The sequence below is a fragment of the Zootoca vivipara genome, chromosome 2 (genome assembly GCF_963506605.1).
Source record: "Zootoca vivipara chromosome 2, rZooViv1.1, whole genome shotgun sequence".
Classification (NCBI taxonomy): domain Eukaryota; kingdom Metazoa; phylum Chordata; class Lepidosauria; order Squamata; family Lacertidae; genus Zootoca; species Zootoca vivipara.
The window spans coordinates 71,003,127-71,028,547 of NC_083277.1; the positions used below are offsets into that span (position 1 = coordinate 71,003,127).

A 25,421-nucleotide genomic window follows, 5' to 3' on the forward strand; every position below is an offset into this window, starting at 1 on the left:
TGCCACAGTTGTTGGCATATTGCAGCGGTATTTCTAAAATGAGATTATTATGAGCTATACCTACCCGGCCCCATAAAATCTATCTTCTGCTGTGAATATGGGCCACTGGTGTATTTTGTCATGAATGAAACTTGCACTTTAAATTTAAAAAACATTCTGGTTCATTTTTGTAAGGGGAAATGTTTCTCTCCATTTTTCAGGGAACAAATCTCTCCACCATCAGCTTTTAAAAATATGATTGAGGCTGAGGGGAGAGAGTATTAGCATGTACATTTATTTCTTCACTCTTTTACCCTTGTGGGAAAACTGTTAGGCTTTCTGCAATGCATAGTTGCAGGTTTGTTTTTAAACAAACAAACAAACAAACAAACAAACAAACGGTTTAAACTTGGTTGAGACATTATTACCTTAATAATTATCTCAGGAAAGCAGCAGCAAGATTCAATTGGCAGTAGTCCAACAGTAGAAAGAAGAAAGTTCACATATTTCAAAAGTTTCTGAAACTTTAACATGAGAAACCTTCAGTGGGATTCAGGTTTACATATTTTAGCTGGCAATGTTATTTTCATACTGTACAAGCAGGAGCTCTATTCAGCTGTTGATGAATTTTGAAATCTGATTTTGATTTAAAAAACCACACCTTTTTATTTCCTAAATTGATCATTCACAATGATGTTTGTTTGAAGTGAATGTGTGGTTGAGGCTGCAGTCCTGCACTTAACTGGGAGTAAGATCCAGTAACACACACTGATAAGACATAGGTTGGATTACAATGTAAGGCTGAAATCCTATACACACATACTTAGGAGTAATCCCCGCTGGATGTGATGGGACTTACATACACACACGATTGCGCTGTTCTTCCAATTTAGTGCGCAAAGGATTGCAGCCTCACCCCAGGTTTTGTAACAGAACTGAGTCACTCTCCTAGACTTCCAATGGATAGGCTGGGAATTGCTGGGATGGATTTGCATATGTCCACATGGAGCAATGCAAGGAGAGAAGCTAGGGATGGGAAGGCATATTTTATTATTTTTATAAATGGAAGAATCGGAGGGAGGTTTATTTCAAGCCTGTAGTTGTTGAGTGCTAATAGAGGTGTCAATGCAGGAATTTTTTTTTCTAATGACATGGGGAAATGGGGAGAATTTTTCATTCATCTCCTGCTTAGCACATACAGATGTGTTCATAATTATCCCTTGCCTGGGGGCAGCAGGCACAGGTGGGTTCCAAAAGGGCTTGTACGCCTGCCAGATAGCAGAGCCTGAAAGAATGATATGTAGACAATCGGAATGCCATTTAGTGAGCAAAGCACAATAAAACTCCGGAGCTCTCTTCCTGTCTCCGAAACCCATAAATTATGAAAATCGCACCTGCCTCGGGCCACGTAGATATTGTTTTATTAAAGTGGGAGAATAAGAAACTACTGGGGGGGGGGAGAAAGTGGGAAAGAGGGGGCAAAGTGGCCTAGGGCTTCTCCTCCGGCCCCTGTCACAAAGTTGTTGGCTTATATTAATCCCATTTGTCATTCTTCCTGATGAGTTTGGTGTGAGGGCATGGCCTACGGTTTCGATATGGTAACGTGGGGTGGGGGTGTTAGGGAGAAAGTTGGGAAGCTGGGAAGGCTGCAGAGGGGGGTGGGAATCACCTCAGAATATACCCAGACAGTCCAGATGTTTGAGATTTTTGGGTGCCCTGCTTGGTTCCTTCACTACAAGAGAGCATCAGTTGTTCCTGCAAATAAGTTTGAATTTAGTGGATGCCTCTAGCGTTATTAACATTTCTCGTTTAAGACGGCCAATTATAGCATAGCACTGGACGCGGTGGTGTTGAATGCTTTGGTTCCAAGCAGCATTCAGCTGCAAGGCTTGGTAGTTTGCCTTTCTGCTTAACTGGCCTGACTGGGTTGCTTGCTGTGTGAGGCTAACATGCAGTTCAGAGCTCTCTGAGAAAAGTGATTTCTAAAATACTGTAGCATAAGTGTAATGGATAGATTGTTGGACTAGACAGGGGTCAGCAAACGTTTTCAGCAGGGGGCTGGTCCACTGTCCCTCATACCTTGGGGGGGCACTATATATATATTTTGGGGTGACCTTGGTCCAGTCACCATCTCTCAGCCAAACCTACCTCACAGTGTTATTGTGAGGCTGAAATGGAAAGAGGGTGAAACATGTATACCACCATGAGCTCCTTGGATGAATAGTGGAATATAAATGTAATAATAAAAAAGAATTAAAAAGTAACACATCTTGTTCTTCCGGAGTTTGGGTTTTTTGTTTTGTTTTCAAACAGCAAAGATAAACTCATAAGAGTATTTTCCAAAAGGTCTTTTTTCCTGCTGGCTTCTGTAATGTTTCTAATGATTTGTCCTTAGGACTCCTTTCCTCCTGTTCTTTAGCTTCTGACATTTTGTCTTACTATTTTCTCCAGAAAGGATGGTGAGAATTAGATTCGGTTCAAAGGGTACCTGCCCCCTGTGCATACTAGTTATTTTCTCCTCCACCCCATTTGATGTAACCCTGTTGTGCTTGCTTGGAACATTCCTCTTTCGTTCACTTCAGAGGGATGCAAATGGCTCCCAAGGTGATTTCCCAGAAGCTTCTCTCAACATCCAGTAAGGCAGAAAAAACTTGGGCAGGTTTAAATGGAAGAGGATGTCCATCTCAGTTGATTGGAGAGATGTTGAGACCCATTTTAAAAACCTCGTTGGAAATGTTTTACTCACAAAACATCCTGACCACTATCTTCAGGGATCAGTGGACGCGGCCGCTGAGCAGTTACATCAGTCTCTGAGGAAGCCGTTCACAAATATTTAATGCTCTCAAATGGGAAGGTTGCACTAGATTTAGTTTAAATCTTCCACATTCTTTAGTATTTTGGGTGGTGTGTGTAGTAGGGGCAGCATGCAAGAGTAATGTGTTTTGGCTATTAAAACAAGGCCTCATGGGACTATTGACCAACTTCAGTTTACCAGGTGGAAATGGTGGTGGCCATTTTTAAAATAAAAAAGCTGGAGTTTGGAAATTGGTGCCTCAACACGGCCATAAGAGAGAACACGGCCATTCATTTAATTGATCCAGAAAATGAGAGTTATTTCAGAAGGGTTTCTCCATAGCTGTCAAGTTCTCCCTTTTTTTAAAGGGAAATTCCCTTATGCTGAATAGGGTTCCTCGCGAGAAAAGGGAAAACTTGACAGCTATGGGTTTTCTCTGCCTCTCTCCCCACATTCTCAATTATTATTACCTTAAAAAAATTTTTTTGACATGTATTAGAGGGCATAACGAAAGAGTTTTGGAAACATTATTTAGATTACATATACGGGCACATGTACTTTGGGTAAAAAAGCACAGAAGTGATGGTATGCCAAGTCCCACCTCTTACAGGGGAATAATACAGACATCATAATGTTTATTACCAATGCCAACAAACTTGTGAGGTGGCTGATTTTGTTGAAAAGCACTGGCCACAGTACTCAAATTGCAACAGTAGTACAACTACTTTTGCAAAGGAAAGAAACACCTTCCATGGGCCCAAGCAGCTCTTCGAAAAAAGTGTTTTAACCAAATGCAGGGTAGAGTTCAGGTTACCGGTCATTGATTTACTGTAAGCAGCCTCTTCTGATGCAATATACTTGCTTACCTACTCCTTTTTGCATTATAGGGTGGATTCAATTCAATTGTTCCACTAGCAGAAACCAGCACGATGGGTCCCTCTAGCCCAGGCATCCTCAAATTTGGCCCTCCAGATGTTTCCCATCATCCCTGACCACTGGTCCTGTTAGCTAGGAATCATGGGAGTTGTAGGCCAAAACATCTGGAGGGCCGCAGTTTGGGGATGCCTGCTCTAGCCCAATGGAGCTTTCCCTTCTCCCCCCCTGCCCCCCCCAATTTGCTTGGAAGTATCAGGGGGAAAACCCCAGAATCAGCACACAGGTGCGCTGATGTAACAATCTCTTTTGTATGATACTGAATTTCAGCCATCATAATTTATCTCATCTATGTGAATATATACAAATATAGTATGGCTTGTCTGGTAGGGAATGCTGAACTGAAATGTTCAGGGCTACCATGTAGATTAATGGGACATTAATAGAGGCCTTTCTTGACCTATGCCATACACCTGGCTCAATACCAGGCACCCCCAAACTGCGGCCCTCCAGAAGTTTTGGCCTACAACTCCCATGATCCCTAGCTAACAGGACCAGTGGTCGGGGAAGATGGGAATTGTAGTCCAAAACATCTGGAGGGCTGAAGTTTGGGGGTGCCTGCTCAAGACAATGAGATGCTATGAGTCTTATGCTCTCTTCACCCCAAACTAAGCCACTTAACTCAGCCTGTTCTCCCGTAAGATTTCTCTTCTTGCCCACTTCTTGTGCTATTTTATTGTTAGCCTCAGATAACCAGCTCCACAGCAGTTGTACTCCTACTGAGATTGTGCAAATAAGTGGGTGATGTCAGAGCACACCCTTTGGGCTATGCCTTGTTGGGAATTCAAATTGGCGAGTACCCTTCTGCAGAGTTGCTGCTTCTTAGTTTCAAAACAAACTGAGTTTATAAACAAAGAAGTGTTCTACGACATTAGGAATTCCGGTCATAAGTCTCCAGGGAATATCTCTTGCCACCCATGGCCCAATATGTGCCATTTCACCGCTGAGAGTCAAAAACTGCATTTCAAGAAAGAAGCAAGAGGACCTTTGTATATTTAACAATATATATTTTATATATAATTTCTAGATCAGTACATTCAGTTTAACTTGTTTTTTCTTCACAAACAGAAGAACTCTTACAATAGTAGACTTCTAAAATAAATACTATTAAAATAGAGCTTCAAAATAAATATTCTATACAAAGGAAAACGTTTGTGGCAATATTTTTTTTTCAGTTGATGGAAGAAGTAAAGAAGAACCTTGACTGTTTTCTGCAAAACTGAACAAAAATAAACCTAAACATGCACAGTGCTGCAAGACAGACATTTACTAGGGTCAGAAGAGGAAATAGATATTTTACTTTGCTAAAGCAATGAGAAAGAGTTTTCAGGAAGGCAAAACAACAACAAGATCAACAACGCTTGAGTGATGGGGTCATCCCCAGGATCCAGCCTGACCTGCCGGGACAATTAAAAAAAAAGATGGTTCATTTTCTGATAAGTTTTGACCCTTGGGGGTGCAGCCAGTACAGCATTCACTCAATTTCAAATGTATGCAGCCATATTATCCAACCTTTTGAATACTTAGTGTTTTGAACCTGGAGGCAATGTCAAAAGGAGTGTGTGTGTGTGTGTGTACCTTAAAAGTGGAAGGTGGCCTTTAAAAAAAGGAAAAGGAAAAGTGTGTTGGCTTAAGAGGGAGGAATCCTTTGCTACCACAGCAGCCAAGTCCATCTAAAAGGAACAGTGTAATGTTGTCCAGCCTTTTGGGCTGGTCTAATCCAGAAACCTTTCAAAGCTCAGTATGAAACTTGTCAACTTTGTTGCTAGGCCTCGAGGAAAGAGCAGGAGAAACATGCTTGACTGACTGCTACACCAGAGGGGGGCCTGGACCATACAAGGAGCTTCATTCTGCTACATTTGTGTAGGCTTTCCTTTCGCAGCCTTTTAGAGCACATTGATCCACTTACATCAGATTGGCCTTGACAGGTTTAAAATGGGTGGGGGGTGGGGGGAGCCCATGTAGAAATTTCAGTGGTTTAGAGCTATGTACAGTAAAAATTAAAGGTCTGGTTTCAATTTTTTTTAAAAAAAACCCCAACAACAACACAACAACAACAACATTGTATAAGAAATATAGAAATGTTCCAGGTGGGTATGTACATATATAAATTGGCAAAGTGCTGATCCACCAGTTTGCTTACTTGCTATGGGCAGCCAAGCCAGCTGGAATCTGTAGTTGCCTGATCAGGGCTGTCCCACGTTAACAGGAGCATAAGATACAATAAAGCATATAATTAACCGAGAGTGTTGTGTATGAGGCTGGATGCCCAGCTGGCTTATACTCTGTGAGCCTGGTTTACCATCCCTTGAAAAGCTACGGCGATTTATACATTCAACAGTATTTTGGCTAAGTTTCTCTTTCTTTCCCCCCACTCCCCCATTGCATGGTTCCCTCAAGTTTGTGCAAGAATATATATGTACAACATACTGTGCGCAACCCAACAGGAACTTATGAAATACTCTCCATTGAAATGGATGGGAGTGGCACCAAAAAGGCATTCTTGATGTCTCTCCCATTCACTTCTATGGGCAGATGCTCCCAGTGGATGTGCCCAGTGTGTTCTTGGCAAGGCTAAACTATACAAACCAGTATCTTGACAACGTATGTGTAGCATCCCTTTTTCTGTGAAACACTATATACATAGCCGGCATATTATAAATATAAAAAGGAAGATTAAAAATATTTCCCAATCAATAAATATATACAGTTCTCAAAAAATGAAGTCAACCCCCAATCAGTAAAAGCAAAATTGGGGGGGGGGGGCGGTGGTTTGCTACTGTCAGTATAGTGTGTGTGTTTCATTTCAAATGAGAAATCTGATTTGCTTGGAGAATGAGAGCGTGGGCTTTGCCTACTGCTTGCCTAATTAAAACAAGGCAGTTTTCACACAGTCACTCCAGTACAGGAATTCCAAGTTGAAAAATAAAACCAGCAGAGACATAAGTTCAGCTTTTTGCATGCAACAAATACCCACTCAGTTTGATTCATTATATTGGTGAACTGTTTTCTGTTTAGCACCTTGTGGTTGTCGATAGAATGGGATTAATCCACTTTAAGGGAATGCAACATTGGTCTTGAATAGAGGTGCTTCTGTTCTCTTCCCAACAGGAATTCAACAGTCCCTCATGCAATAACCCTAACCTTGAGTGTATAGATGAGGCTGAAAACTGTTGGCTACTGAAAAACATGGGCAGTTTGCAACAAATATTCACCTCTAAGCTTCCACATGCTCCTCTAAAAGTACTTGATGCTAAAATAGACTTATTATTTTCCTTTTAAAAAGAAATTCCTCTGTATTTAATAGATAATGCTATTTTACAGGAGACAAAAGTTGAGCAGCAGCAATAAAAGTGAGAATTTAAATACTGAGCAAATGTCATTTGGCCAAAACCAAATCCACCTTTCATGTGAACTTGGGGTTGCACTGATATTCTGTGTGTGTGTGAACCCATCCCACATATATGCAAAGGCATTGTGCTCAGTTTGCATTGGCCCAGTGAGTGCAAGGTGGAAGAAGGGTAATGTAGGTGATTTCTTAGCTTAGCTTTCACCAACCTGGGGCCCTCCACATGTTGTTGGACCACAACACCCATCAATCCCAGCCAACATCTGGAGGCCACCAGGTTGCCAAAGGCTGGTTTAGGCTCATATGCTGTAAGTACTTATGTGTACCTCAATTAAGCTGAACATAGTTTATTTCAAGGAGAGGAGGGCTGCCACAATTTGACATGGAAGGGTTTATGATATTGGTGCCTTCAAAGCCTTTTTTTGTTTTTGCCTTAGCAAGATTTCGCTGTGTGATACCCTGAGTGTGCCGTTTGATTGGGCAAAGTAATTTATCGATGTTAAATGTGTGCTCAGAACCAAATGCATCTGAAACACGTGGCTGAAAAGGGGCCTCGTCTCTCAAGCACTCCTGTTACTGGAAGCTTTGCTCAGAGAACCGCATTTTAGCTGCAAGGGCTGCCAGCGCACTTTAAGAATCAAAGCCTCAAAGAGTAGCCTTACTGAAGGCAGTGGATTATCTCCATATCGGTGGTTGCAGGTCAGAGATCTTCCTGTTACTGGCAAAATTGTTCCGGTGTGAGGGTGGGGGGGAGGCGCACACACCAATAGCATCCAACAGATGCTAAATGAGGGACAGATCATGTCCCTAGGCAAGATGTATTCTTTGTATACATTCAATGAAGCCAAAGAAAGAGAGAGAGAGAGCAACGAAGAATAAAATGGCCTTAAGAGGAGGAAACTGGTGGGCTTGCCCACTTTTCCATCTGTGCCTCAACTGTAGCGTGATATGCATCAATCTGCTAAGGGCAACATCCTCTCCATGCTGTAAAAAAGTAGCACCTGCTGATTTCTGCCTATCAAGTTCTATCATTTTGGCCCATGGAGGCTGACTTAAAAGGACTTAGGGAATGGATAGAAGGATCTTTTTCAATAACTGCCTTAAGTGTGTGTGTGGAGGGGATATTGAGGGGTTGGGCAGGGTCCCTACTAAAGTGTTGAGAACATTAACTCTTGGTTGCCAATGGTCTACAGGTAATAAATAAAAGGTTGGAGTAGAGTGGGGGAGGGGGCTGAAATGGATATCACCTTCTAGGAATAAGAACCCTGTTACAGCTGTTGATGTACCTGCCAATCCCATCTGTTAATTATTCTTGTGGCATGCAGACTTAGCAACCAGCCAAGACTAAGAAATGAACAGAAGCAGTCTTCAGATTGCCCTATCTAGTAGATTTCTGCCTTTGCCCTGCAAAAATAATCAGAAAGATTCTTCAGATCCCTACTGCATAATAAGTACAGATCACCACTTCCGCAACCCCCTGAATAATCCCAAAGTGCTTCAGTTCCTGGAAAGAGACATTTCCCTTCGTTTGTTGAAAGCAAAAGGCTGACACATGTTACACTCACAACGCAGGTTATGAAACTCCCTTTCCTGTTGTTTTTCGGCACTAATGCCCCCCCCTCTCTCCAGAGATCAAAATGGCTTCTCTGGCCTGCTGCCAACTTTCCCTTCAGGTGATGCTTTGCAAATCACACTGTTTGTGTTTTTGCACCGGCATCCTGGCCGACTCACTTGGTCGTAGCACCGCTGCGACAGCTTCACGCAGCCGGTGGCCGGCAGGTAGCACAGCAAGCAAGGCAGGACCAGAGAGAGGGCGCTCATGAAAGACCAGCGAGCGCAGCAGTTCGAATGCGAGCAGGAGCAGGGGTGGTCTGCGCAAGAGCCCTCGTCGTCCTCGTTGGTACAGTGGTAGAAGACGCCCTTCACCAGACACATGCAGGTGGAATAGTTGACCAGGTTCTGAGCCGAGCATAGGCACTCCTGGTTGCACACCCAGCAGGAGGGCAAAGTCCTCGGCAGGGCGCACTCCTTGCACTTGCATTTCCCACAGGCTTCGCACAGCAAAAAGTGCTTGTCCATCTCCTGAGAAGCAGGCCCCTTCAGGTCCAAGGGCTTGCAATTAATCACCTTAGGCTGTATCCGGACAGCCCTCGGGGAGGACTGGTCTGCTACCGGGGCTGGAACCATGTGATCCAAAAGCCTTTGATCCGAAGATGTGCTACTGCTACTGCTGATGGAACTGGGCCGCCCGCTGAAAGAGATCCATGGATGAGTGATGTCCTGCTCGCATCGTGGGGGGTGGGCAGGCTCGTGGTGGCCCCGGGGATGTTTCTGAGCAGCCACCTGGGCCAGTGTGGGGTTGTCTATGTAGTCGTTCTCCAGGTGCGTGGTCTTCATTTGGTCAATTGGCAGGATGGTCAGAGGATGCTGCAGCCTGCCATAGGGGATGCGGCTGTCCAGGAGAGGCTGGACCGCCACAGTGGAATTGGGAACCCCAGTAATGCTGTGAGGTGTCCGAGGCTCCATTGCTCAGGCTGTCCTTCAGCACCGAGAAACACTGCTTTTAAGTGTCCTGAAAGAGATTGAGGGAAAGGGAGAAAGGAAGGAAGGAAGGAAGGGGGGGGGAGAAAAGAGTTCAGACATTAGCTGTTGCTTGTCACAGTTCCAACGAAGCCTAATTGCTTCAGCTGTTCCTATGCCAGCACTGGTCAAAGAGCCAGTTGCAGTGTAACTCTTTGTGGTGCCATGCCGGTGGAAGGGATGGTAACATAGACCATGTTACATGCATTGTGGTGGCATTCCAAGCCATGCTTGCCACCACAAAGGGCAGGGCCAGGCCTTCCGCTAGAGGCCCCTGCTGCTACTCCACCACCTGCCCAGCAAGGCTCTCTTCCTCCATCACCTCCTACCTCCCTTCAAGAAGGGCCATGGGGGTCCTTCCTCAGATTGAGGCATTCTGGGAGGGATGGCTGCAGTGGCGGAGCTTCATGCTCCGGCACCGGGGGTGGAGAGCAAGCGGGGGCAGAGAGCAGGCACGCGTTCTAGGGGCATGGCGCGCTGTCCATAGGGGACGGCGCGCGTTCTGGGGGCATGCTGCGCCGCCTGTAGGGGCATGGCGCATGTTCTGGGACATGGTGCGCTGCCCGTAGGGTTGTGGCGCGCATTCTGGGGGTAGGGACCGCCGCCTGCGGGGGCGGGGTGCCCAGCGCAGCCAGGGGGCAGCTGCGATGGCGCCCTTGGGATCGTGCTGCCTGGGGCGGAGCGCCCCTATTGTCCCCCCCCCTTCCTACGCCCCTGGAGAGCTCAAGTGACACTCCTGCGGTTTGCTGTCGTGGCAAAAAATTGTTACTGAACTTTGATGCCTATTGTTGCAATCGTTTCATGTAAACAATTTTGTGAGGGCCACCTGAAAAACAGTACAGAAATATATTAAATAAATGAAGACACCTGCTTTTAGATATGTGCTAGCTTATCTTTGTGAAGTCCCCCCCCCCCTACTCAGTCATGCAAACACACCAAGGCAACCAATCCAGCAAAAAGCCTAGTGACCATCCATAAAGAGACCACATGTTCATTCTGAACACTCTTCAGTCTTGCCTATTGCTGGAACTGGGTTTATAAACAGTAGCTTTAAAAAATACAGCATTATCTACTCACTTTCCCCCACTTCAGGGATTGAACTGCCTAACTAGTTAGGGAGAAAGAGGAACACTCAGACCTGTTGGGGATTGTTTTGCACATGCCTAGAACTAGATGGAATCACACTCTTTCCCTTCTTTACCCGGAGAGCCAAATAGTTTCAGACCAACAAATTAAAAGCAGATATTTAAAATATGCACACATACAAAATGGAGGGGACAATTACCTTTAATTTGTGAACTATGAAATAAAACTATTCCCTAAAAGCCTGGTCAGGCTTTGCCACCTTTCATGAAATACACTCATCCTGAACATGAGGGTTAGAAAGGTTGGTTATTAATCCACTCAAGAAAGAAAACTAAGAACACACACACCACCCTAATGCTTACAAGCAGCAGTTTTCAACATTTCTTCTGATATGTGTAAATCACATATGAAGTCACACCCCAAATATTTACTTCAGTATAACTAATGATCAGAAACAATAAGCAATTTTGCAACTCGTTTTTACTTCGGCTCTGGCCCATTTGCTCTTAAGAGTCAGAATGGTGCACAGATTTGGGGCAATTATATAATGGGTACTTACATTCCTCAAGCATCCATTACTTTCAGATTGGTAAATTCTTGACTAGGACATAGCTACATCTTCACGCAATATTGTCCCTCCCTTCCTCCAACACAAACATGAGGAGATTGGAAACTTCCATTTCCATTATAGATTAGCCACAATTTACTGCTACGATGAGCTTTAACTATGCTTTGTTGAAGCAAGTTAGCTTCATAAACAATGGTTTGAAGTTGGCTTGTTTCAACAAGGCGTAGCTGAGATTGCATGAAGCATGAAAGCTAAACTGTGGTTAGTCTAAAATAAGAGCAAAAGCTTCTGGTCTCCTACTTGTTACTGTACTGTGAGGGAGAAGGAGGGAGCGGTGCATAAAGGGAGTGCAGGTTTTGTAAACTGTGATTTAGCATTAAGTTTTTGAACTGCCAACGCTTTCTGCTTTTTCACCTTTCTCTTCCCAGTAATAACAGCAACCAAAATACAAATTTCTTAAAAGCAGATTTCTTAGTTTCAGTTTCTAAAATCATTGTTACTAGTCCTCAACGTGGGGCTAGAAAAGTAACAGAGGGCAAAAGCTAACTTCCGAGAGGATGGATGAAAACAAAGTTTAGTGACCTAGCTGAAAATTGGAGTAGAGGGCACAAAATCCTTTCAAATATTCAGACTATTTTTCATCCAAAAACCAAGCAGCATAGTATTTGGTTTAAATGCTGTTTACTAGCTGACCCATCTATTTGCTAGTCTCTAATTTCATTGGAAGAGTGCAATTTATACTGGAGCCCATCCAGAGATTCAACTGGAGTGCAGGACATGAAACCACAGGAAGCAACTAAACTTAAATCAAAGAGCGGAAATGGCTTGGTTCAAATTTAGAGAGTACACATTGTTTTCTGGTGGAGCTGCCACTTCCTCGCTGTGACCTTTATATTATTTATTAATTATATTTTTAAAAGAACAATTTAAAGAAGCAGCCGACCAAAACCATTCCTAGCTAAGGGTGAGAGGAGAGGCTGTTGAAATCCGTAGAAGGACTGAGAGAGAGAGAGAGAGAGAGAGAGAGAGAGAGAATTAAAGGAGGAAAACTAGAGCTTCAGAAACCCAGAGAAAAATGTGAGGACTGGCACAGTGCACCTCATCATAAGTAATGCACAGAGAAAAAATAACTCAAAAGACCAGATATAGACACAGACACACAGCACATTTAGAGTAACAGTGAAATCCTATATGCAATCTACTCAGAAATAAGCCCCACGGGGTTCAATGGGCCTCACAGGCATCTAGGATTGCAGCCCTATGCTTTTTAAAATCTCATTTATTTTAGATAGGAAAGCATGTACTTAAACACTCTTCCCCATGAAATCAGTGGGACTTGCAGTGCTTTACTTTGGATAGATTTTGGCTCACAGACCATAGAGTTAAACCAGGTTGTCAGCAACCTTTTTCAGCCGTGGGCCGGTCCACTGTCCCTCAGACCTTGTGGGGGGCTCTACTCATGTAAAAACACGCTGATTCCCAGACCATCCGTGGGCCGGATTGAGAAGGCGATTGGGCCGGATCCGGCCTCCGGGCCTTAGGTTGCCTACACCCTGAGTTAAACAAATGAACTTTTAAAAACATAGCTCATCTGTGGAGTCAGCCTTCCTCCCTTGCCCGCTTCTGCATTTCAAAACGCATTGGAGCAGATGTGCTTTTCAGCAATTATAATGCTGATCGCAGTCGTCTGCCTCGCCCCTTCTCCCAAAACCCTCAGCCAGGCTTTCCAGCTATTTTGTTTTTAAATCATAGTAGGATTAATTTATTTAAACATTTATTTGGCCCTCTTTATTTTATAAAAGAAAAAAGTACATTTTAAAAGAGCTCCCCCAAAACAAGGCCCCAAGGTTGGTGGGTTTGTGATGCTGCAAACACTGGCCAATCAGTGCTGAGCATAGTAGGTTTCTCCCACAAACTGGCAGAACCAGTTTCTCCCGAGTTTGATCCTGGATAGGGAATTTTATGCCTCTCTACAGAATGGTGGCCACGCTGTTGCAGTAGCAGCAGCACCAACAAGTACAACTCCTACAAATTTAGGGGCCCTCCAGACTGGTGATTGTGATGCCTCCCCACATTGTTTGCCTTCTGGAGGGGCTACAGTGCAACAAATGTGGAGCAAAAATAAGCCAGAACCTTTGCTGTATAAAGAGTTATGGGATTTCAGCAGGATGCTACAGGGTACGCACTGACTGGAACCACACTGACACTTTTGAAGGTGCATCAGGAGCACAAATCCTCATTAATGTGCAATTAACGGGACATCTGGAGGAGCTCTTTGTGACATACCAGTGTGAATATGAGAAAAAAACCCAAGAATAAAATTAATTTTCACGACCTTCTGCGAGGCACAATAATCCTAAACAACAGCAGCATGACTTGCTCCAGTCTTCCAGACTGCAGGGTTCCTCGACTCTGAGATGGGGCCAGAGCAGAGGTATGAAATGAAACTGAGCTGAGGAACCTCCATCCATGGCCAGGACATATTGTACTTTAATTTTCTGGGTTAGTTCTCAGTATTCTGGAAGCTTGGTAACAGCATGTGCTGTGCAAGCCCAAGAACAAGATAGACGTTATCTCTAGACTTCTGGTAGCATTGACCTTCATGCCAATGCCAGATTTTAACAATATTTTGAGGAAAAGTCAAGCACCTGATATTTATTATTATTATTATTATTATTATTTTCCTTTTTTAAAATAAACACCAACAACAACCCCATTTGTTGTCAATTACGGTAATCTTTTAAAGTTAGGAATTTTTGAAACCTGTAAAAATATGCTAGATCTAAAAACATACACACACAACCAAAACCTGTCCATAAGCATGGATTCAGGGAAATTTGCATTTTCTTTTTGCTTAAAGTCCCAACGTCAGCAGTATTTGCTGAAGGTTAGAATTTATTAGCCATAATAGAGCTTAGGGAGCAATGCTATGCAGCTTAGAAACATGATTTTTTTTTTCATTGAGAAGCTAGTTTTCAGCCTTGATTGTTGATGGTACAAATGCTGACAGAAATACGGTATATAAAAGGAGTGAGGTTGAGCAAGCCCACCAGTTTCCTTTTATGTCGGTGTTGATGGAATCACCAGCCCAGATTTTAAAGGCTGAGTGAATAACTTCAACTGGGACATAAAACATGTATTTTATTTTATAGCTTTTGAAACAAAATGTATAGGTGAACTGCAGACAGAGCTCTGGCTGACAAGATATTGAAATAGTTAGATCTATTCACCACCACCTCAGCACATTGGGTTTTCAGAAGAGTCATCTATAACTAAATTTCAAATATGCGGCAACTATGCGTCATTCTTCATTAGACTACTGTATGTATATCACTTTAGAAGGCAAGTGGGGGAATATGTGTTTGAATGTTTCCCGCTAAAACATTTTTCTGCTTCACTTGGAAAGCTCAGAGTGCATTTGTCCTTGCCTTCTTCCTGACTTGCTAGCTTTCTGCAGGCAGAGATCTTTTCTTGCTTTTTTAAAGCACTGAATGCTCAGACATACAATTCTCCACCAGCACTCTGAAGAACTGAACTTCATGCTTTTTTTTTATTAAAAGAAACTTTATTTCACTCTTCAAAATATTACAAAATTATAAGAAAAGAAAATAATACAAACAAAGAAATACAAAAGAAAATACAAAAACCTTATGATTTACAAAGGAAAAATACAAACAAACAAAAGAAACACAAGATCCTACGCAAAATAATATTTCATAACACATAATGACATAAATCAGAAAAAAGAAAAAAACAAACCATTACAATCAACACAATAAACATACAAATTAAAAATTGACTCCCTACCGCTCATACATCACTTCCCTTTTCTTACTTTCTTCTAATCTTGCTTTGCTTTAATTACCTAATTCTTTCTCTAAAACTTTTCTTCTTATTTACATTAACTCCAATATCTATCTCTCTATTTTCCTTTATCTCCTTTATCTCATTTTCTATGATCCCCTACTCCTCCTTTAGCTTAAAGGAGGAGAACTTCATGCTATTTTTGCACATTTGAAATGACCCTGAACTAAGAAGCATTGCAGACCTATGCACAATGAAAAAAATAGCAAATTACTTCCTACGCAACAAATAAACATCCATTCTCTTAAAATTAAGTCTTTCCATTTGCTCAGTAGATCCTTGAAATTCGTCCACGAGATGTGTCATTTCAACTCAAATTTTAAATGCATTGCATTGTTTTATGAGGCTGCATCTTATTTCCACTCAACTCTCCAAACTGACCTGAGTGGTTTTTGGGGTGAGGGGGTGTCAGTCATGTGTTCTTTTCCCATGCAAGAACATAAGCCGGTCTGCACCAGCTTAGCTTCAAGAGATGCAACTACTGTACATCAGATACTTTCAGGACTTTGAGTGCAATGATCTAGTGTTAAGATGGGCACTAACAGTTCACACCTGATGTTGGGAAACATCAAAGACAGAAAGGGGTGCATAAGGCAGAAGACAAGACATTACAGGTCCTCCTTTAGAGATAATAAAAAAGATAAATAAAATGTTCGTGTAGGCAGAATAAGCTTTTCCAATATAAAGTACAAACTAGACATTTTCAGCACCTGCATGTTTCAGCTCAGCTGGAAGCCCCCAGCATTATCCAGGAATTCTAAATCCTGGCATACTGTAAACTGCATTATTGCTAGCTAAACATTTGTTTGCTGATCTGGTAAGTCAGAGGAAGCAGATTTAACATCGCTTGCAGCTTCTGAGTGTTTTAGGTCACCTTGCAAGGTCTGGCAGAGATCTTGGGCTCTGTGTGTGATGCGGGAGACAAAACCGAGTCCCTGCTAGGCACATAGGTCTCCAACACTGAAACGTATAGAGCACAAGTTGAGAACTAGTGAAATGGTTTAAAAGGGTTTTTCAATAGGGCCATACAGTGCAGGGGCATATAAATATCTATTTGTATACACACATTGCTCAAGCTTAAGGTTACCAGATTTTTTTCAATGAATCCAGGGACACTTTTCAACTTTAATGGCTTTTGTAAGGGGACTGGTTTGTAAATCTGGGGGCTATCCCCTGGGAAACGGGGACGTCTGGTAACCTGTTAAACCTAACTATGGTTTAAAGGTGAGTGTGCAGTATGAAGGTGCATGGGACTAAAATCACAAGCACTTCACTTCTCAACCACTCCTGCAGCTGGCATATTTAGGGATGGCATAGCTATTGCAAGGGACCACATGGCCACCTATTTTTAAATCACTAGCACTTGGATTCCGTGATTCAAACTTGCTTTGGGGCTCATCAATAGATTGTTTGTCAGTGCAATGGGGCAAGAAAGGACAGAGTACACCAGCCACCATCTAAATCATTAGCACCTTGAGTCTTATGCACTTCTCCAGACTTTGCCACTGCTATCTATACTTACTTTTTCACCTCAGGATTTCAATCAAGCACACACTCAGCTTCAACCTGAGCTCGAGCTCAACGCTTGCCCCCTTTTGAAATGCGACCCAAGATTCTAGAAGTGTTTCAGACCACATCTGTCTGCCCTTAAGTATTCCAATTCAAGTCTCACTGATTTAAAATGAAACTAGATTGAAAATGGAATCCTGGTACACCTATAAGAAAGAGAAAGGATCCTGTCCCTAAGAAATCAGTACAAGTAGCACTATACAGTGGAACCTCGGTTTATGAACACCTCGGTTTATGAATTTTCAGTTTATGAACGCCGCAGACCCAACTGGAACGGATTAATTCATTTTCCATTACTTTCAATGGGAAAGTTCGCTTCAGTTTATGAACGCTTCAGTTTATGAACAGACTTCCGCAACCAATTACACCCATGCTTCAGTTTATGAACGCTTCAGTTTAAGTACTCCGCGGACCCATCTGGAACGGATTAATCCACTTTCCATTACTTTCAATGGGAAAGTTCGCTTCAGTTTATGAACGCTTCAGTTTAAGTAACCCGCGGACCATCTGGAACGGATTAATCCACTTTCCATTACTTTCAATGGGAAATTTCGCTTCAGTTTATGAACGCTTCAGTTTATGAACAGACTTCCGGAACCAATTGTGTTCATAAACCGAGGTACCACTGTAAACAGAAGTCCAGAAATGATTCTATTACTTTAACTGTTTTTTGTTTTTGCTTTTAACTGTTTTAATGGCCATGTTTTTTTTTCCAGGCATCCACAAACTGTGGCCCTCCAGATGTTTTGGCCTACAACTCCCATGATCCCTAGCTAACAGGACTAGTGGTCGGGGAAGATGGGAATTGTAGTCCAAAACATCTGGAGGGCCGAAGTTTGGGGATGCCTGTTTTATATCCACTATGACTGGCATGCTTTTTAATTGTTTGTTTCGTTGTATAACTTAATTAAGGATGTTTTAGTGACCCGGTAGAATTATTGTTGTGTACTTTACTTATATATTGATTTCATAGTTGTAAACTGCTTAGTTATACAGTCATACCTTGGTTTTCAAGCAGCTTCGTTCACGAACAACTTGGAACTTGAATGTCGCAAACCCGGAAGTAGGTGTTTCCAGTTTGCGAATTTTGCCTTGGAAGCTGAATGTCCGGCATGACTTCTGTGACTTCTGGTTGGCTGCAGGACACTCCTGCAGCCAATCGGAAGCTGCGCCTTTGTTTCCGAATGTTTCAGAAGTCGAGTGGACTTCTGGAATGCATTCTGTTCGAAAACCAAGGTACGACTGTATAAGTGGTAAATACATTTAATAATACATGTAGTTGCTATTTTTTGAACAGAGCTGCCTGTTTGGATTTCCTTCCGCAAAACCTGTAGCACTTGGAGGAGATGGGAGATCACTTCAAGTAATCTCTTAACTGTTTAAAATCCTTGTTTTCCCATTTTACCCACATCTCTTGTTGAAAAACATGATTTGATGGCCTGAAGATTTACTGTGTCAAAGGAAGGGGGGAAAGCAGGATCTTTTACTATATTAGGTTTGTCAGTCGCAGATGACCTATATCCTCTCCAAATTGCCCCAAAGCCAATAATATATTCTCTAAAGAAAGAGGGATGGGGGAAGATTAGTTGTTTGTATTTTTCCTGTGTTCTATACATCCAATAAAATCCTTGGTTCAGGGGGAGCCAAACAATATATTCTGATTAAAAACACGCAACTCTTCATTAGCCTATAAGGGGTGGCCGGGTGGGGTGAGGGGAAAGGATAGAATCCTTAGTCCTTTTCATTATTTACCCTATACTTCCTTTAGAAAGACTTACCCACCCCCATACAGGCAGGGGTCTAGTTCACACCTCCTTAGCTTCAAGAATGCTAAAGTATTTGGTGCTCCCAGGCCTATGGATACTGGGTGCAATAAGAACAGAAGGCTAATGAGTTCCACCACTACAGTACTGACATTGTCAGGCTCCTCCCTCAATTGTCACTTAGTGGCAGCCATCTGGTCAGGCTACAGGGATGCAGCAAAATTTCAGCACCTCCTCTCCTTGAGCTCTTTCTGTTCCAGCAGGTCATTCCAAGAACTTCACGAAAAAGGACTAGTCCCTAAGTCTGTTTTTTTCCTCCCTCCGAACCCCTTTTCCTTTTGTGACATGCCATTTAAATTGTAAGTCTGACATATTCCATAAGTCACTATGGGTGAGGTTGGGGGTGGGGGATGCTTTAAATTTTAAAAAGTTTAAAACTACAAAGAGAACATTAGCCAAGAGTCAACGTAGTGCCATGAATCTCACGGAGTGACCTTGGGCTACTTGTTACTTCTCAGCTGGATCTACTCCACAAGGCTGCTGTGAGGATAAAATGGGAGAGACTGTGTAGATGCCTTGAGTTCCCTGAAAGAGAGCGAGGAATAAAAAAGCCTCTGCAGATGGCCAGACCTCAAAAGGGGGGGCTGACAATAGGAAAGTTACAAAAATGATGGAACCCACCAGGCACACTGCCCTGGAGTGAGTCTGGATTCATTTCCGTGGGCCTTCTGCATACATGTACTATTGAGACACACTGAGTGTCCAACAGTGGTAGCTAGTAGGCTATGCACTGCTTTGAGATGCCTATTGAAATAGAAAGGACTGTTGTCTTGAAATGCCCAAGGCTACCGATAGCTCTAGTGCAATCCGTTTGTTGTATGTATGGAAATCTGCCTCCATGGCTGGAGGCAGCAATGCTTCTGAAAACCAGTTGCTGGAAACTACAGGAGTGGAGCCTCCTCTTGTGCTCAGGCCCTTGACCCACTGTGAGAACAGGATGCTGGACTAGATCCCTGATCCAGCAGTGTTAATCTTATGTTCCTCACAGAGGGAATACTACACTAGATGATCCTTGGGATCCCTTCCAACTATAGAATTGTATAATTCTAAGTCGTGGCAGAGAGCACCAAAGCCCAGAGATCAAGAGGAAATTCACCCACTCTGCCAGGGGAAGTACAAATGAGAACATCTCAGGCAGATCAGGCTGTGATAATATCTCAGAATGGATGGAGCACTCAATGGTCTGAGATGGATTTTTGAAATAAGAACCTTCCTCCAGGAACTCATCGGTCCACCCACTCCATGCAGTTACCTTCCGTTCAACAGCTCACCAAAATGGGACTCTGAACACCGTAGAATCTGTTGTGGGAATGCCCTGGATTTCTTCTTACCACCTTTTTCTTCCAGTAAGGTCAAAGTACTGAAGTAAGGCTGCACTTCCTTGCACCCATACTTGGGGGTAAATACCGTGAAACAGAATGGGATCCGTTTCCAAGCAGATAGTAGGCGAGCCAATTGGATGGCGGAGGACATTAGATGTATAGTCTAAAATGAGTGTACATTCACATAGAAGATTGATTTCTTTGGAAACCAGCCCTTTGGCCTCCTCTAGAAGCTCAGGAGACATTATTGCATATTCATAATAAAAAGGGGTGGACTGTCTATTATTATTATTATTATTATTATTATTATTATTATTATTATTATTATTTATATCCCACCTTTCCTCCAAGAAGCTCAAGATGGCATGCATGGCTCTTCTCCCCCCACTCTGTTTAGCCTTCACAACAACCCTGTGAGGAAGATTATGCAGAGAGAGTGAGTGATCCAATGTGAAGGACATTGCTGGGTGCAGATTTAAACGTGGGTCTTTCCAGCCCAGTGCTCTAAGCTCTACACCACTCTGGCTCATCATCATATCTACGCTTTTCCATCTTGGTCACCCCATACTGTGAACTGTAGCAAGAAGCGAGCATATTTCTCAGGTTACTAGCCAAGAATTATATTTCGAACAACACATGCAGGCATGATCCAGCTAAGGGCTTCCAAGTCCCGTTGAGTGTGGTTGGATTGTGCCCTCGGAACAGAGTGCACTGTACCTAATGATTACTATGAATGTAAAGCAATGTAAATCGTGGGAAGCTTGGAGAACTTTTAAGTCGTCCCCAAAAAAAGAACAGGTCAAGAAAGAGCAGCAGAAGCCTTCTGAACGGAGCAAACATACAATAGCTGTGGAACTTTTAACTGCTCTTGCTGAATGTCCCAGAGAAGCCTGGCAAGAATCGAGAGGGAATAAGAAAGTATTCATTCCTCTTGAACAAAAGAACTTCTGGAAACGAGCAAGGCAACAGGGAAAGAATCTGAAGAGAAGCTCTTTGCTTTTCTGAGTAAATGCAGGGTGCAAATTGATTGTGCGGTCATGAAAACAGAAGACAGCTTACCTGTCAAGAGGGGTCAAACAATTGTCATGCTGCAGAGAAAAATCAAACTAGAAAGATGCTATGGCGAGTTCATTTTTTAAAAAAATGTGCGCGCACACAACCAAACAAACAGGTGTCACTCCAATAAGCCACAATTCTTGATAGGGTCATGACTGTAGTCTCACTTCTATGCCTGAGCAAGTAAACCACCTGGAAGCAAAGCAGAAGTGCCCAGCTTGAAGGTCAGCTGGATTTCCAAGCACATCCCGTCTCCCTGCATTGCACAGCACTTTGTGTGGTCCTATGAGGAACAGTTGGAGAGCTGGATCTAGTTAGCCTGGGGAAAGAAAAGATTAAGGGGAGACATGATAGCCATTTCTATATCCCTGAAGGGCTGGCATGCGGAAGATGGAGGAGACTCTGCTAACCCAGATGGCAGGACTAGAATGGAAATGGTAATAGAAAGATTTTGGTGAAAGCTTAGGAGAAATGTCCTCTTGCCAAGAGCCGATTGCCTCTGGTAGCGGTGGGCTCTCCTTATCTGGAGGTTTTTAAGGAGGAATCTAGAAGGTCAGCTGTCAGAGATGCTGTAGTTGCAGGCTGCATAGAGCAGGGGGTTAGGCTGGATGACCTTCAAGATCCCTCCCAACTCTGATGAGTTATACTGCTACATGCAATTATTGTTTTTCCAGGTGCCAGGGGAATGCACCTTTAATGAGGAGATGGCCCCTGCTGAATCAGACCAAAAAGTCTACCTGGAACTACACTGTGATGCGTTGTCTGGTTACGCTTCTAGCATTACTAGATCCAACTGTGAGGACAGGAGCTTGAAAGCTGAAACACGACTATAAAAAGGGCAGAAAACTGAAGCACGCAGCAGGAAAACCCTAAAGGGCATCGGAAGGATTTCCCAGCTCACCTTCCAATGGAAGGAAGCAGCAGATTCTCAGGAACCGACCAGGCCAGCAATAGGAAAGGAACCACTGTTAACAAGACTCAAATTACTTGTAAGCACTATGGGATAAGGGGATGGGAGGAAAATACAGCATCCACCTTCACAAAATGTCCCAAAGTGTTAAAAAGACTATAAAGCTACATTAAAGCACTTTCTTGAAAGGTATCAGCAGGTGTGCATTAAAATATTTGCTTCCAACCCCACATATCTTACCAGGCCTAAAGGACACCCTACAGTAAAGCGAACTAGTATCAGATTTCTTCAACCATTTTTGCGCTCTCCAAGCCCTGCTAAATCAAGGGAATTGAGTGGTCCTTGTGCCCAGCAGCCTTGGCTTCTTGGAGAGAAACTAAACAAATAAGCAAGACCAGAAGGATGAGGTCCTTGAGAAAAGGCACCTGAGTGCTCAACGCAAGACATCAAATGGTTGCTGGCAATTGTGAAATCCTGAAGTGACTGAACAACTCTTTTGGAGAATCATGGCCAACTGTGCATTATTTCAGCTCAAACACGGCTAGACCTTTTTTTGGCAGGATATCTAAATCTCTGGGAACTCTTTTTTTTGCCTCTAATATACGCACCAAGCAATACCTGATTTCACATTGGCAAACATCTCTGAGGTTTCGTTTTGTTCACACTTTTAATTATTGAGATGCCAAATTAGAGGAGACTGCGCTAAGTACACAATCCTAAACACGCTTACCGAGCACACTGAACTCAGTGGTTCTTACTTCTGAGTAAGTGTGTTTGGGATCAGACCCCCAGTAGCCTTTTAAGGTTTCCACAACCTCCACACTCCCATCTGTCAAAAGAGAGATGCAAATCTAACAAGAATGCAGGCCTGGTAAGGTAAATGGTGCTCTCAATACCTCTAATGAATTTTATGCTCAATTTGAGCCAGACTTGAGGAAAACTAGATATTGTAATGGAAGAGAAAAGGCTCCTTGCTGCCATTTTATGAAGCCCGATGATAACAGACTTCTGTGATAACATCATCCTGCATAAACAGAGTTAGTCATTACTCAATAGAAACACTTTTGTTTTTTATGCTTTCAAAGATTATCCATAGGTTTGGTTTTTTCTTCCAGGGAAGGAGACATTCCTTTTAAAAGGTGCTTTAATTTAACATGGCAATATCAAACTAGGGCTCCTAGTAGGAACGGGACGCAGCAGGCTGTAGAAAGCAGCGCATTTATCAAATGGAGACATCCTCAGAAGAGTTCCAAGATCATGAGAACTGCCTCTCCCTCACCAGACACCCATTCCTACCATTCATATATATGTGTGAGTGTGTGTGTTTGGAAGACAAGTGGGTTGGTGAAAAGGAAGCCAGTGGTGGAGATCATGGCCTTCAGTGCACAAGCTGACACTACTTTTAAACACATCAAGGAAGCTATGTTAAATATTGAACATGCTGATGAAGGATGAAGGATGGGGGTTGGGGGAGAGGAAGGAGAGCTCTGAAGCTCACTTGGAAATCTCTGCAAACAGCTGGCTTTCCCTTGCGAATTATTTTCTCTGTCGAAATCCTTCGGAGATACTAAAAAGAGGCTCCCTAGCAAAATCACCTTAGAGCGGAAATCAGCTGAGCAAACCGTCCTTTATCCCCCCCCCCACCTCAGTTTAGCAAGAGGAGATTTTGACATTGACATTTCAGGCCCGGTGGGAAGGTTGGGTTGCAGGCGCGTCAGGCTCTCCCTTGCAATGCATTGCATGCTCTCCTCTCAAGGAAAGAAATGAGGGTGGGGAGGGGGAGAAGAGAGGAGAAGAGATTGATTTCCTCCCCTCTCCTCCCTCCCTGTAGCATTCATCCCGGTGATGCCCTTCTGCACGCCCACTGAGAAGCTCTACAATCCCCGGGCCGGCTCGCCCTCCTCGCTGGGCACCCAGGGCTGCTGCCTTCGAGGTCCTGGGTGGCCAGAATCTGCGAGGGGTTCTAGGCCCCTCTCGGTTTGCCAGGCGCTGTGACGCCACGGCTGCTTCCAGCACAAACGCCAGCCTCGCCTATAGATCTGTACTACGCCATAGGTGGAGAAGGCCCTGTACAAGTGAGCCAGGCGCTATTTCATTTCTTCATACGCCTTTTCTCCCCTCCACATACACACACACACTCCGGGTTCGCTGCGCACAGGTCCAGGAGAGAACCCCTTGGCGCACCCAACCTCCGCAGTTTTATTCCAGATCTGATCCCCTGTTTCTCTCCAAGTTCAACATCACAAGATGGACAGAAAGGTGAAGTGAGGCTTTAAAATAGAAAAAATAATAATCGGGGGGAGTGGGGTGGCGTAGTCGTCGATGCAGGGCTGTTGCATGAAATAAAACGCGAGGGAGCAAAGGTCAGGCAGCCAGGAGCCGACACTCCAGCGGCTCGCCTTTCTAAAGTGCCCTATTATGGAGAGAGAGAGAGAGAAAGAGCAGGCTCCGGAGCCACTGCGCAGCCCGGCGAGGCAGAGGCGCAGGAGGAAGGAGGCGAAGAGCGCTCAGGGGCAGCTGCGTTTGTCAAGCCGGGGGCGCGTGGGCTCCGCCAGCCTTGCACAGCGAAAGGTTCCCTCGCCACCACTCTGGCACACACAAGCAAGCGACAAACTCCCCCTCAACTGGGAAAGCGGGGGCGGTTAAGAGATTTTTATTCTTATTTAACAAGAAGAGAATTCTAAGACGGATCCCAACGTCCACTCATACCTTATCTAAATGCCCAAATGCAGATGGCAACGGGAAGAGCAGGCGATGGCCAAGCCAAATTGTACAATCATCATCATCAGATCACAGATCTCATTCGTATACATATATATAAAATACTTGGCTTTATTTGAGAGAGAGCGGGAGAGAGAGAGAGAGAGAGAGACGTGGGTCGATTTTGGCTGAGCGACACACGCCTTCCTCGCAGAAGGTCAGGAAAAGTCAACCAGGAAAGGGAGCAAAATGTTTCCTCTACGGGGCGTTATTCTTTCCCCCCTCTTTCACCCTGTGCATTTAAATCCACAAAGATGAAATTCCTTACTTACTTGAAATAATCCAGCTAAGATCATCTCTCAACAGGCGAGTTAATCCTAAATCCGAGACAGTTCGCGAGCTGTGCGGGCAAGGGGGGCAGTTTGGCACGGAGCACCCCTGCTTCTCCGGGAGCGACTTACAAGTGCTGCGCTGTCAGCACCAGCACAAGCAGCAGCCGCCGCTTCCCCCTTCGCTTCGCCTCGCTATTGCAACAACTGCTGCCTGGGAAAATGGCTATTTTATGAATGGGAGGGAAAGGCCCTCGTCTGCGCATGCCCGTCCTCTCAATTCTATGAATGGGTGGGCATTGCAGGGCCAAAGCGCATGCTCCGCTCTCATTCATGAATGGGGGGCCGGAAGGGAACTAGTTGCAAGTTAAGGATGGATGGTAGGCTGGGGCTGCCTTTTTTTAATGAATGAAAGGAGGCAGCTGCAGCCAGCTGCGCATGCACCACACCCCCGCCCCAGCCTTGGGCTTCAAGGTAAAGCAGAACTGCAGCAGAAAGAGGGTGGGAGGTGGAGTGGATGTACAGTAACAGAGGAAAAGAAAGGGAAGCTCGGGCGTGC

The 25,421-nt window shown here is 43.9% G+C and overlaps 1 protein-coding gene across 2 annotated transcripts; it reads right to left on the reverse strand.

Moving 5' to 3' along the window:
* Positions 1-363: 363 nt before the first annotated feature.
* Positions 364-25,167, reverse strand: SPRY4 (sprouty RTK signaling antagonist 4). Of its 2 annotated transcripts, XM_035105364.2 has the most exons (3): positions 24,866-25,167; positions 8,787-9,627; positions 364-5,103 (listed from the first exon to the last, which is right to left on the reverse strand). In XM_035105364.2, exons 2-3 carry the CDS (start codon positions 9,579-9,581, stop codon positions 5,011-5,013), a joined length of 888 nt encoding a protein of 295 aa, XP_034961255.1. In that variant the 5' UTR covers positions 9,582-9,627; positions 24,866-25,167; the 3' UTR covers positions 364-5,010. The 2 variants fall into 2 exon arrangements, with proteins under 2 accessions (XP_034961255.1, XP_034961254.1); XM_035105363.2 differs by having other exon boundaries at positions 364-9,627; positions 24,866-25,162.
* Positions 25,168-25,421: the final 254 nt, after the last annotated feature.